The sequence below is a fragment of the Protomyctophum bolini genome, assembly GCF_963924005.1.
Source record: "Protomyctophum bolini genome assembly, chromosome: 14".
In the NCBI taxonomy this organism is placed as follows: domain Eukaryota; kingdom Metazoa; phylum Chordata; class Actinopteri; order Myctophiformes; family Myctophidae; genus Protomyctophum; species Protomyctophum bolini.
In genome coordinates, this window is record NC_137875.1 from 42,027,631 (window position 1) to 42,042,338 (window position 14,708).

The window sequence follows — 14,708 nt, forward strand, 5'->3', positions numbered from 1 at the left end:
GCGCTGCTGTGCTGGATGTGGGCTGAGTTACACCGCTAGTGAACGCAGGCCACACCAAGGTCACTCAATTAAAAAGGAGGCCCAGAAATGGCTCTTGTCCCTGGATGTCAGTCCAAATAGACATATTTGGACTGACCACCAGGGACAAGAAGACTTCCGTGAGGATTCTGCTATATGCAGAACCCGGGAGACCAGAAAAACCTCAATCTGAGCCGACGCTGAAGAGGGGAAATTTGATTACTGGAAAAACATGCAGCCGTTTCAGCTACAGAGGACGTGATTTTCTTCGTCACAGTAATTACTTTTTGTTGATACACGCGGAAATATCCATAAACGCAGCCACATTCAAGACAATTCTGTTCTTTCAGTTAAGTATTTTTTACATGGTCAAAAGGATGCCAAACATGCCTTCTTTAGTGGCTGTGTGTCTCAACTACGATAATGTTGAAAATGTCGATTGACAAAACACATGTACAGTAGTGTGCACCTGCATACACACACCCACACACAGCTGTTTTTCTCTTTTCATCATCACAGCACGCTGTGACATCAAAGTATAGTGCAGTAAGTCTGTCTAGACGTCCGACACAATCTACTGTACAGGCGCACGCACGCACGCACATGGAAATATCTTAGCCAGGGCCACTTTTAACAACCTGCACAAAGTCATTCTGCATGTGTGTCGCATGTGTGCGCACACGCGTATATCTAACGTGCGGCTGAGCTTAGACGAGGGGGGAGGGGAAACAACAACACAGGAGAATGACAGCTTGGCGCGCGCGACCGGATGCAGCCCTGTCACCAACTTATTTTTTGCGGAAGAGCCAAACTAACATTGTTTATGCCGTTTTGCTTTGATTGAATAATTGATTGAACACACGTGCACGATGTACTGATGATTTGATTTGGGTGTGTACTTCTGAATTAAGCGTTAGCGTTGATTTATCGTGTATTAATCTAATTATAGTAAAACTAATATTATACTAAAAAAGGATAAAGGTGAAGGGAAAAGAGACCCTTTTTACAGTGCAATAATGTTTCACGTTTGCACATACAGATAAATTAACACAATGATCAACACAGACACTTTATTTAGAACACACCCAAATCATATTACGGCGATCATGTTCAATCAATCATTAAATCAAAGCATGAGTTTGCCTCTTCTACAAAAATAAAAAGGTACAAGTTACAGGCAGTTCCCTTGCATCATACCGATACCGTATACTTGTATTAGTCGAGACGGGCAGTGTCGGTAGGCCAATCAGAGGCAGGCGGGGCGTTAACGCATGTCTATGCTCAGCTGCACATTAGATATACGCGACTTACGCACGGGCACTGCACACACACACACACACACACACACACACACACACACAGGCCCTTTCTGAAACAAGTCCCTTGACTTGAAGTGCTCTCGGGAGGTTCCCTCGTCAGGAAGTGCCCCTCCAGCTGAATCAAGTTCCCTTGATTAGGGTGCTGGGTATAAAAAAAAAACTGTTTGGAAATACACTCGCCCTCCTTGTGCAGAAACAGGAAACGGACACCATTCGTTGCCATGGTTACCATCATGCAATTGTGTTACCTGTTCTTTTCTTCCACTCAAGGCTGCTTGGTTTCGGACGACACACTTAATATGGCGCAGCCTCGCGTGAACGCGCATATCGAGGGCAAGTGTGTAGGGCGAGTGGCGAGGAGCCGGTTTCAGAAAGGGGGAGTCTATCAGTAGTTTGGATGCAGGAAGTGGGGGTTGGGGGTGGGTAGAACAAGATTGGAGAGGAGCAAATGGGGGGAAGGAAGGACGGGAAGTCCCGGGCTGCCTGCCTGTCTGCCTGCGTGCCTGCCTGCGTGCCCGTCTGTCTGCCTGCCTGTCTGCCTGCGTGCCTGTCTGTCTGTCTGCCTGTCTGCCTGCAGGAGGTTAATCAGTAAATGTATTCTCAACAACAGTACAAGATTCACTGACTCAGCTAGATCATTAACTCAATAACGTGACTTCCTCACTCATCTCCCAGTAGAGAGAGAGAGAGAGAGAGAGAGAGAGAGAGAGAGAGAGAGAGAGAGAGCGCGGCTTCGTACCGTTGCTAGCAGCAGAAAGAAGGAAAGGGGGCTCTACTGGTGGTCCTGTTCTGTTAGAACACGTTTTTTCTTCTTTTAGAAGAACATTGCAACGCTGTAGCCCTAGTTTATCTTCACGGGAGACACGGTGGAACGATAACTAACTTTGACCCATTTTGACCTGAGATCAGATTAAAAAAAATGTCTTCTACATCCTGACAGTTTTCTGAAAAAGCCATGTTTCTGTGTCAGTCGTTCTTTGACGTTTCAAAAATAGCAGACCCACAAGCTCGTAGCGCTTGTAGATCTGCTATTTTTCAATAGCCAAAGCATAACATAATGCCAACACCAAAAGGGGTTCCCGCCCAGAATGGATTAAAAAACACATTGACAGTAGGAGCCAAATAACACAAAAATAAAAGCCAAATATAATGGTAGTTGGATATAGTGGTATATATTTATGTAGTCAATAGACTGACTGACTACTAGTTGTTTCTAATCATCAATTATCTTCCTATAAAACGAGTCCTGGTATTGAGACAGGTAACGAGCCTAGGGGGGGGCGGCCCGGTTCCGGCGAGCCGCCCCGCGTCCGAAACGGTCGAGGAATGACAGAGTTACCGTGCGGGGGTCCCTGTACTGTACTGTACTGTACTGTACTGTACTGTACTACCCAAAATCATCATATATACAGTTAGTGTGTGTGTGTGTGTGTGTGTGTGTGTGTGTGTGTGTGTGTGACACTTGGTGATGAAAACCAACCAAACACTATTTCCGTGCTCGTACACAGCCAGCCAGGGACACACGAAGCTCCGAGTAGGAGTGGTCGCACCACTCGATAATAAAATGAACAATGGAAGAAGAGGGTGGAGAGACCGGGCAGAGGATTAAAACCAAGTTGTGTCAATGATGTATCCCTATAAGGACTGCCTCTTGAAGACAGTAGAACCCTAGATCTGTGTGATCATGTGTGAGTGCTATAGGCAGGCACGTCTGCCCTTGTTGTTCTCGCATTCTGTGCAGCGGTTGCCTTTCTATCATTTTCATCCCACGGTGTTGTAACCCATTTTTCACCCCCGTGTTAATTATCTAATGTGATCCTGGGCTCTATACACACCCTCCACCAACCTAGTCCCCGATATTATATGGGGGACAAGAGGAGAGCAACGGACTTGAACTCATGCTTCCTTCATGCCCGAGTGTCCAAGTTGCTCCTTTTACACCTGACAGGGGGGAGTTTCCCTGGTTGGACGTATAGCGCGTGGAAGGAACACGTTATTCCAACCAGTTCCTTTCCCCTCCATCAGGCGCCCCGGCTGGCCAGGGGGGAGGCAGTTTAGAGACCAGGATTACTGCATGTTTTTTGTGAGGGTACCTATACCCTAGTATAGACCCTACCCTAGGGGACACGGGGAGAACATGCACACAGAAAGGCCCTTTCATCAAACCATAATGTCAAAACGGAAATGATTATGTGTTCTGTGTGCCAACAAACAGGGCTAATGATACACAGCGGGTAAAAAGGCCAATAAGGACACAATCGTGTCATAGATTAGATGGTTTATTATTACCTACGCACAATACAGTTGCAAGCAGCGACACAGACCCAGGAAATGAAACGTTTGCGACACAGTGAAATTCTCTGTATATATTTAAAAAAAATCACACCCGTGTGAACTGAGTGGTAACTTCCTACGTCCCAAACAATTTCTGTCTTTTCCTTAACTCGAGTCGAGGGTCTTCTCCCTTGGCTTCTAAACAGATTCGTGTCCCATCTGAAGACTGAACTGTTTATTGGGGCAATTACTGTGGCTGATAATCAGCTAAAAAAAAAACATCATTACCAATAGTTCAGTGATTGTCAGGTGAAGGAGGAGTTGGAGAGGACAGAGAGGGAGTTCATGTCTACTCGTGCATGGTACATTGAAGTAATCTTCTAAGATCCACGCTATGAAAAAGCCTCCCACTTTTGTCGGAAATGCTCGCCATTGTCTAAATCCAAATCCCCAGTAGGCTAACCCATCTCTCATTACCAGCTTACCGAGTGGGCTTCGGAAACTGGTTGAAACCCATTTCGGGTGTTAGCATTATGTTGTGCTTTAGCCATTGAAAAATAGCAGATCTACAAGCTCATAGCGCGCCACCGAGTGGCGCGCTATGAGTTTGTAGGTCTGCTATTTTTTTTTAAATCTTTTTTTAATCGAAGAACCACTGACACAGAAACATGGCTTTTTCAGAAAACTGTCAGGATGTAGAAGACATTTTTAGAATCTGATCTCAGGTCAGAACGGGTTAAGACCCTCTGGGGGCGCCAGAAGAACAGCAGATCTGAATATCAGAAGAATCACAATCAGCTGTATTATGGCTTAAGTTTGATAGGTGCAAAGAGGGTGACAATTGTCAATTGTAGTCCAGGAAGGTAGTGAGACCAGTGTCCATGACATCAGAGACAACAGGCTCACTGCTACAATCTAAAATATCTAAAACCACATATTACACACATAAAGACCCCCAGGAAAGTGTTCTAAAGCTTCTAAATGTCATTAACATATATTATTTTGCAAAAAGGGTGAAGTGTCCCTTTAAGCCCTAATCGCCATCTCGTCATCCACAAATGCTGCAGGTCCGTACTTAACCTCCTCATTGACTCTGTGATGGATACGTAGTTTTGAGCAGGCCTGCTGGAGCTTTCGAAGGCTCATCGTGTTAAGGATAACACAATAGGCCCATTGTTTAAACATGATGACCCAGGGGGGGTGATTAACTGGCTGTCTAGAGACAACATCTGAGATCTGATTAGGCAGCTAACTGATGGACATGCTGTTGAACTTATTGCCACGCGTGTGCGTGCGACCGTGCGTGCACGCGCGTGCGTGTGTCTGAAAGAATTATATACATTCCAAGGATAATTAAGTAGTACCAATTGTAGATAGGAGTCGAGTTAGATTCCAATTAAAATCACTTCATCTGTCAGACTCCATGCCTATGTTGACGAAAGCACAGAAACAACTCTTCTCATATGGTCGGATTACAGCGAAAAAACTAATTCTGACACACTGGAAGAAGGAAGAGGCTCCTGCATTTAAGCACTGGTTAAATGAAATGACTAGTACACTTCATCTTGAGAGAATAAGGTATTTCCTGAGAAACGGGGAGAGACAGTTTGATAAGGTTTGGCTGCCCCTTGTCCATTACCTGAGTAGAAACGATTAATAGACAGGATACCATTGATATGGTTGACTACGCCATTTTCTTTTCAGATGTTTTCCATGAGCTTTCTATCATCTTATTATATAGTATGCAATGTCACTGAGCAGTATGAGTGGGAGGGTTAAGGGATTTCTTTATCTTTTTTGTCTTTATGTTTTATTTTATTTCATTTTGTTTCATAAAAAAAGTATTTCATATCATATAGTTTGTAATAATTTATCTGTTCAATAAAAACATATCTAAAAAAACAAAATCACTTCATAAATGTATAATATGTGTACACACTCAGTGACAGAGCCAGTACAATGTTCCATTCTGCAGTCCTCTGAATTATACTGCCATTACCATCCAAAGCATTCAGAAATAGCTCATGTTAGGAGATGGACGAACATCCTCTGAGGAGAGTTCAAAAGGAGCCAGAGGGAAGAGTCTGCGTAGCGTGGGAAAGCTCTCTATCCCGTCCGTCTGTCTGGAAAAATGTAGTGAGACACTAACAATCCTAAAGTCCTTCTTTTCAATCATACTGGGTCATTTTCACAGCCTGCTCATCAGTCCTACAGTTAAATATAATCATCTCTGTTAAATAGAATTGCTGTTGTCACGCATAAACCTTGTATCTATCTACTTTTCTTATGCATGTCCCCGTTTTTTGCCTATAATGACATGGTTAAGTCCGTCTTTACCACTTTTAGAGACATTTAACCAATAAAAATAATTGCTTTTGTAACTAAATAATTCATACATACATAGATAGGATACATTGGAACTGGAGGACAGGTTATTTTTTCCCTTCATTCCATGACAAATATTGGTTTGTCATGGACAGCAATGCTACGGTATATCTTTGTCATCCTTACAATACCCATAACAATCATGATCGTTTCTTCTCTTCAACGTCTGAGAATAAAATCACTAAAGTCGGTGAAATGATAACGGAACAATACTCTTTCTGTACATGGAGACTTCTCTCCAGTAGAGAAGTTTATAAAACATATTCCCACAAGTGGAAGTGTGGTGGTGACTCTGAGTTCTCAATAGACTGAGAAAGGTCTACTATTTCTTTGTTTTTAGGCTGTCCTTCGTATATATAGCCTACATGGAGAGTTCTCCTCTCCATGTACAAATGGGTGCAAATTCTGCTATGCAGCTTTGGTCTTGCTTCAAGTGGAAGAGTGTTTCTTGTCATCAGGAAACCCCAAGCCCCCCCCCCCCCCCCCCCCCCCTCCATCATGTTATGCTTCTTCCTTCCCTCCATAATATCTAACACGCATCTCTAGAACCCACATCCCACTTCACTCTCTCCGTCTTTCTGCAGCCCTTTAAAGATAAAAGCATCAAATGACAATGATTAAGTGTGGATTAAGACTGGGCGTGGGGCGAAATCGCTCACATGACAGTGAATCAATCACAGCTATAAGGCATGGCCAATCGAACACGGCGTGCAACTGTCATTTTCACGTCTTTCTGACCACACACTTTCAAGTCCAAATGTCCACATCATTTTTTTCTCTTTGTAGGTTGCTCTCTTAGTTCACAGCCATGAATCAAGCAACACAGAACGTGTGATCTGATGACCTGGTAAAATAAACCGACGCCGACAGGCAGGCATGGTTTACCAGAATCTAAAGCAAATCTAAACAGAGATTCTTCTTCTTTTTTTTTTTTGCAAGAAGTTTGTCCAAAACACAATTGTGTGGAATGGTTGTAGTGAAAAAACTACCGGTATACACCAAAAATAACGTTTGTTTAATTTAGAAAGTCGCACAGACATTAATAACGCAAAGCGTGAGAAGAAGAACCACATCTCTCTGTGTGTGTGTGTGTGTGTGTGTGTGTGTGTGTGTGTGTGTGTGTGTGTGTGTGTGTGTGTGTGTGTGTGTGTGTGTGTGTGTGTGTGTGTGTGTGTGTGTGTGTGTGTGTGTGTGTGCGCGCGCGCGGCTGCGTGCGTGTCGTCTATGTTTACGGAGGCCTGGCCGACATCTGGATGGAGGTTAGGATGCCACATCACACACTGACACACACTTACTAGCACTGACAAAAATGTTTATATTGCCATGCCTTGTGTGTGCGTGTGCGTGTGCGTGTGTGTGTGTGTGTGTGTGTGCACATGTGCAGCGTCTCGAGTTGATCTGATTTGTGTTGGGAGAGTGATTGCATTTTCCATTGCAACTCCACCAACCTACAGTAAGAGTCACTGATGCAGCACGGTTGACTGCAGCCCAAGAGACCAACCCTGGTATTTAGCAGCGTACGTCTGTCATTAAAATAACAGTGAACTTGACCGTACACATCTACGACCAGGAATACCTCATTATTGGTTTTGGTTAGGATGGGGAGGTGACCTCCTTTGGAATATTGTTATCGTTTACGCTGGAGCTCCATGTTTGTCACTTTCTTGCAGAGCTACAGTAGACTTTCAAAACTCAAGTCGGCACAAAATCATAATGTTCACCATAGCCATAACTCTACATCCCTCTGACCCCATCAGGCTGATTACATGCAGGCATGCAAACAGGCCCAAGGTGAAAAAGGTGACAGTGTGCGGGGCCAACGCTGTGCCGCGGGCAAAACCGCGGCGCAAATCTTTTAAGCGTTTATCGGTACTAAACCCACTTTGGGGGGGGGGGGGGTGTCATGGGGGACAGTATATACTACACTGTACTGTACTAGCCCTCCTCCCGGCCTGTGTGTCTGTGTGTTAGGCTGTGCAACAGTGACACTTGGTGGTGAACAAATGCTATAACGCTATGTTTCGTGCTCGGACACAGCCAGGGACCCAGGGACACAGCCAGGGACAGACCCAGTGACACAGGGGCAGCCAGGGACAGACCCAGTGACACAGGGACAGCCAGGGACAGACCCAGTGACACAGGGACACAGCCAGGGACACATCCAGGGACAGACCCAGTGACACAGGGACAGCCAGGGACAGACCCAGTGACACAGGGACAGCCAGGGACAGACCCAGTGACACAGCCAGGGACACATCCAGGGACAGACCCAGTGACACAGGGACAGCCAGGGACAGACCCAGTGACACAGGGACAGCCAGGGACAGACCCAGTGACACAGGGACACAGCCAGGGACACAGCCAGGGACAGCCAGGGACAGCCCCAGTGACACAGGGACACAGCCAGGGACAGACCCAGTGACACAGGGACAGCCAGGGACAGACCCAGTGACACAGGGACACAGCCAGGGACACAGCCAGGGACAGCCAGGGACAGACCCAGTGACACAGGGACACAGCCAGGGACAGACCCAGTGACACAGGGACAGCGAGGGACAGACCCAGTGACACAGGGACAGCCAGGGACAGACCCAGTGACACAGGGACACAGCCAGGGACACAGCCAGGGACAGACCCAGTGACACAGGGACACAGCCAGGGACACAGCCAGGGACAGCCAGGGACAGACCCAGTGACACAGGGACAGCCAGGGACAGACCTAGTGACACAGGGACAGCCAGGGACAGACCTAGTGACACAGGGACAGCCAGGGACAGACCCAATGACACAGTGACACAGCCAGGGACAGACCCAGTGACACAGGCACACAGCCAGGAACAGACCCAGTGACACAGGGACACAGGGACACCGCCAGGGACACAGGGACCCAGCCAGGGACAGACACAGGGACACATACTGTAGCTGTCTATAGTGTGGTTGAGTGGCTGCACCACTCAAAAATGACAGATGATTATTTACTAAATCAGTACAAATCTAGTCAGTATTGAGCAAGATGTTAACATTCATGTCCTGATAGTCATAGAACAATTAATTTACTCCAACAGGAGCACTAGCCCCTCGAGGAGCACTAGCCCCTCCTATATTCAGTAGATTTGTGTCCTAAATGCCATTGACAATGAATGAATTGTCATATATCGGCTATTTTTGTCCTACACAATCCTACACATTCATTGTCACAAAAATGACAATGAATGGATGATGTATGATGATAAGGGTCACTTCACACAGGTGTGATTTAAAGAAACACTTTTCACTCTTCACATCATGTAAAATAGAAAATTATATTCACTGGCAAAATAATGAATTATAATACAAATAAAATGTTTTGGGATGGTTTAGTCAACAGGGTCAGTTTACTTCATTATTTTAGCCTTAGTCAATTTAAGACATGTAGAGTAACATCCTCTCCTTATTCAACAGTTGAGCTGCATGTTTTCGTTTTTAATATATCCATTTAGTATAAGCCCTGGCACGCACGCACGCACGCACGCACGCACGCACGCACGCACGCACGCACGCACGCACGCACGCACGCACGCACGCACGCACGCACGCACGCACGCACGCACGCACGCACGCACGCACGCACGCACGCACGCACGCACGCACACACACACACACACACACACACACACACACACACACACACACACACACACACACACACACACACACACACACACACACACACACACACACACACACACACACACACACACACACACACACACACACACACACACACACACACACACACACACACACACACACACACACACACACACACACACACACACACACACACACACACACACACACACACACACACACACACACACACACACACACACACACACACACGCTTTATTTATTTACTCATACGCATGCATGCACACACACGAGCACACAGACAGACACACACACACAGCGAGAGAAACTGACGCCGGCGCGTCCACACCACAGACAGTATAACGCAAAGTGCTAACGTTGCTAATGCTAACTGTAGCAGCTAAACTAATGGATCGACTGGCGAGTCACAGACAGTGTGTCAAAATTCATGCCGAGTCCACACAAACAGGTTTTTTTTCCGCGGAGCGACCAGCGGCTGCGCACATCATGCCGCCCAGATGCAAGCAGAAATATCGCTCAGAATCATTAGTGACTCACGAGAGTAGTCTGTCAGATAATTCTCCGGGCAGCGAGCTCGGGCTCCACAGACCCCCTCACCCCCCCCAAACATTTTTTTAACGGATTTGCATGAATCACACAGGTCCTATATTTGGGATAAAAACGATAAAAATCTTAAACGCTCAACGTGAACTAACTGGCAGGACTAATGTCTCATCTTAACATCACGGTAGGCCTGAAAATAATACACGCACGATGACATGATGTGGTTTAGGTTACCTGGTAGTAGCTTTTAATCTGTCTGATGAGAATAGTGAGGTTCTGGATGCGCAGCGTGGGATCATTGTTTACTTTCTTGTTGGTCCTCTGAACGCTGGCTTTTGGATTTCTGAAAAAGAACAGAATATTGTTAACAAAACTGTTTTGTGACGCAGCATAGAGAAAATGGATATGAACAGTTCTGAATTCATGCTGTATTTCTAGATGGCATACTGTACATCCGTCAGTGCTATATCAATACAGTTACAGTCACCAGCAGGGTTTCTGGGAGGGATGGAGATCATGGTACAAGGTATACTGCCACTGTGGAAGTCTCTGGCAAATGGCAATCACGTTCCACGTAGGAAAAAAGATATTTTCACCCGAAGTGAGCAAATTCTACTGGTTGGATTGGCCACAAAACCCAGGCTGCATGCGCACCGGCATGAAAGGCAATAAATCGCTATGCACACCCCCTTAAATTTGACCCGAGATCAGATTCTAAAAATGTCTTCTACAACCTGACAGTTTTCTGAGAAAGCTATGTTTCTATGTCAAGTTGGTGGCGCGCTATGAGCTTGTAGATCTGCTATTTTTCTATAGCTAAAGCATGACATGATGCTTGAAACACCAAAAGGGGTTCCCGCCCCAAAATGATTTCAAATGGCATGTTCATTCATTGTCCACACATCCCAGGTCGGATTGTGCCACCCTAAAGATGCCATGTCATACCCCCACAGCAGTTCATTGGAGACACCATGTATCTTATGGAGGCCTATACCACACTGGAGGCCGCACTCAAAGTGACTACTGGCCAATTATCTACTGGCCAATTACTACTGGCCAATTATCCACTGGCCAAATATCACAGCACGTCTTTTCTGGGACTTGTAAAGTGATGTCACCGAGGAGGAAGTGGTGATTCTGACAAGTCCTGGAAAAGACACGCTTGACGCGTGATTGGCCAGTAGTGGACGGCCTCCATAAGACACACACGCCCCAGAGCTGGAGGAGGCGTCTAACCTTTCTAAAGGCCTATTCATAGTCTGGAATTCACAGTGGTGAGGTGACCACCACCGCTCCGGTGGTGAGGTGACCACCACCGCTCCGGTGGTGAGGTGACCACCACCGCTCCGGTGGCGAGGTGACCACCACCGCTCCGGTGGCGAGGTGACCACCACCGCTCCGGTGGTGAGGTGACCACCACCGCTCCGGTGGCGAGCTGACCACCTGGAGCTGAAATAACGTTGAGCGGTGGTGGTGGTGAGTAAAAACAGAGAGAAGGGCTGGAGCGGTGGGCGGTGGTTTGCTCTTCACCGCGGCTCGTGACGTCATGTTGTAGTAGTTCGGTGGTCACCTCACCACCGAAAATCCAGACTATGTATGTATGAGCCTTGAGTCTATGGCAAAACCGACCAAACATGGCCTTCCACAATCCACACACACACGCCCATGCCAAAAATGGACAAAACGCAGCATGGCACACCCATACGCCAATGCGGAAAAACAGCCTAAACACGATGGCACGCCACGTCCATATACAGCCTATGCCCATGTGCATCCGTCAACGTCCCTAAAGAACCAAGCACTCCTGTTCTCCATGTCCCCTATTCCCCGACCCCAACCATGCAGTATATACTAGTGTGTATGCCATACATTTTCAGGATTTACGCATGCAACCTCAACCTCCAGATGCTCCCGTCATGTTGCTCACTCCAGGACAGATCTAGGTTGGATGTTCCAGCACTGGAAATAGTAACTGTCACAGTACAGTTAGGGCTGTATTTTGCGTGTCTTAAGTACCGGGTCTTATTCCCTAACTTGAGTAAACTAAAGACCTGGAGGCGTGATCAATGCTGTTTGGCTATTCTGAGTGGCCAAAGAGCATTGACCACGCCTCCAGGTCTTTAGTTTACTCAAGTTAGGGAATAAGACCTGGTACTTAAGACACGCAAAATACAGCCCTCAGTCTCCAGATGGCAACACCATGACCACCATTTTCTATCCAGAGTAAATAACGTCATAATATTATTTGGTACGTCCGTTAGTAAGTCTGAATGTAAAAAGAAAAAACAACTGCAAGGCGCAAAAAGCTCCAAAAACAAGGCGAAAGCACGCGGATGGCCCCGGTAAAAAAAAAGAAAGAGGCACATTTCAAGCACCTGGCAAAAAAAACATGCCGTATTTTCTTCAATAGACACGATGGCATCTGTACCGTCATTCATACACGTACTGTACATATTTGTATGCCTATTTAACATGGGCAATGCCAGATCCATTGCTAGTGCATGACTGCATGTAGATTTATATTCCTAAAACGGCTAGTTCCAATACGTGATTCCGATTGGCTGGCTTTCGTTGGAAATCTCACGATTATCCACACCTGATAATCCACACTTCCTGTCTCTACACAAAAAAGGTGGTGCCCTCAGAGGCAAAAAAAAATGAAAAGAAATGAATGTTTTGTTTTTACCAAATGGGTTCCCATAATGATTATCTCATAACCAGAAAGCATACAGGAAGCACAACGAGATTGCACCATTCAGGGAAGTGGTGATATTGTACAGAAGTACATTCCAAATGTTATTTGGAACCAGCTTGAATAAAAATGGAACTGAACTGTGTACTTCAATCACTTAACCCATTTAGGCCTGACTTCGAAATTAAAAAAGCAAAGAATTGAGTTAAAAACGTTTGCTCTGAAAGAATATACAGTATATTAGCAGACCTACAAGCTCGTAGCGCGGCACTCGGTGCCGCGCTACGAGCTTGTAGATCTGCTATTTTTCAATAGCTAAATTATAACATAATGTTTAAATCACCAAAAGGGTTTTCCCGCCCCCCAAAATGGGTTAACCAATATACTAGGTTTACCAGAATCCCTCTATTTTAGAGTATTTTCAGTTTTCACTCTTCATGAGACATCTTTGCTGAGCGCTGCGACCTGATGTGAGCCTTGTAGATCAGGTCTTTTCTGCCAAGGTTTTCCCCAGGCCAGAATACGTGATGGCCTGCTGGGATTGAAACGGTTAATAGATAGCTTGATTTGGTGGTGCATGAATAAACTCTGTGCTGGGTCCCATCTAACCCGAGACATCCAAAAGGTCGAAATTCAGTAAATATGGATGCATCAAACATGAAAGTACATAATAATAATAATGATAATGATAATAATGAATTGCATCCCGATCCTGACGGCCTTCACTGCATGTCACCCCCCCCCCCATCACAGCCCGCTGGAAAGAACCTGGATGAATATGATCTCCTATTTGTACCGGTTTGTCAGATTCAGAGAGATGTCCTCCTACTAGAACATTGTACTGTATAACTGCATCGCCCTAGGTGTCTCTGGGGAGTGTGGCGTGACTACTGATGCCGTTGCGCGGGTGTCAACATGTTGTACTGAGCCCTGCAGTGAGACATTCCAAAATGCACACATCACAATCTCTCCACTCTCTCCTATCCAAAGCAATCCGGGCAGACATATTTACTGCATGCAAGTGACTAAGTGTGTATCCATTGCAAACCTTTCTTATTCTTGCTGTATTGATATTCCAATGATAAAATATCTTTGCCTAATGTTGTGACCCGACTGCGATTCTTCCTCTTCCTGCTTCCATTTCCATCTGGTTCCGTTTTCGGCGACTCCTGCCGACTGTAATATGCCAACGGCATGCATACTGTACATATTACATACATTTGGCCTTTCCTCTTCAGCAACCTTCTCCCAGTGTACCCCGTCCCCGCATCGTTCCTTTCCTCTTCAGCAACCTTCTCCCAGTGTACCCCGTCCCCGCATCGTTCCTTTCCTCTTCAGCAACCTTCTCCCAGTGTACCCCGTCCCCGCATCGTTCCTTTCCACACGTCCAAAGAAGAAACCATCTCAACTTTATAGTCATTTCTGATCCTGTCCTCCCTCGTCACTCCTAATAATTGACTGTTATTAACCAGTGCAAAGGGACATTGGCCCGGGCCGTGGCTCAGCGGTCCAGGCACCGTGGCTGGTAATCCAGTCTGGCAGTGTGGCCGCGGGTTCGACTCCCGATCCCGACGGCCTTTACTGCATGTGTCGTCCCGTCGTCGTCCCCCCCCCCCCCCCATCTCTCTCCCCATTTCCTGTCAGCCTTACTGTCTGTCCCTCCATAAAAAATATATGCCTTGATGGGGGAATGTTGTGAAAAGTGAACCACTTACACTCGTTTCATACACCACCGATGCTCTGCAAACACAGCCAATCGATCAACAAGCTCACAACGAGTCACCGTTAACATACTGCACGATGGAGTAGCCTATGAATTAAGCATA

General features: G+C 46.2%; 1 protein-coding gene across 5 annotated transcripts in view; it reads right to left on the minus strand.

The window, feature by feature from the left end:
- Positions 1-14,708, minus strand: part of ccdc88ab (coiled-coil domain containing 88Ab) — a 109,325-nt gene that overhangs the window by 81,763 nt on the left and 12,854 nt on the right. For all 5 annotated transcript variants that reach the window (XM_080781757.1, XM_080781756.1, XM_080781758.1 and 2 more), the window contains exon 3: positions 10,425-10,533. In XM_080781757.1, the coding sequence (XP_080637883.1) occupies positions 10,425-10,533 (109 nt within the window). The remainder of the gene's footprint in view (positions 1-10,424; positions 10,534-14,708) is intronic.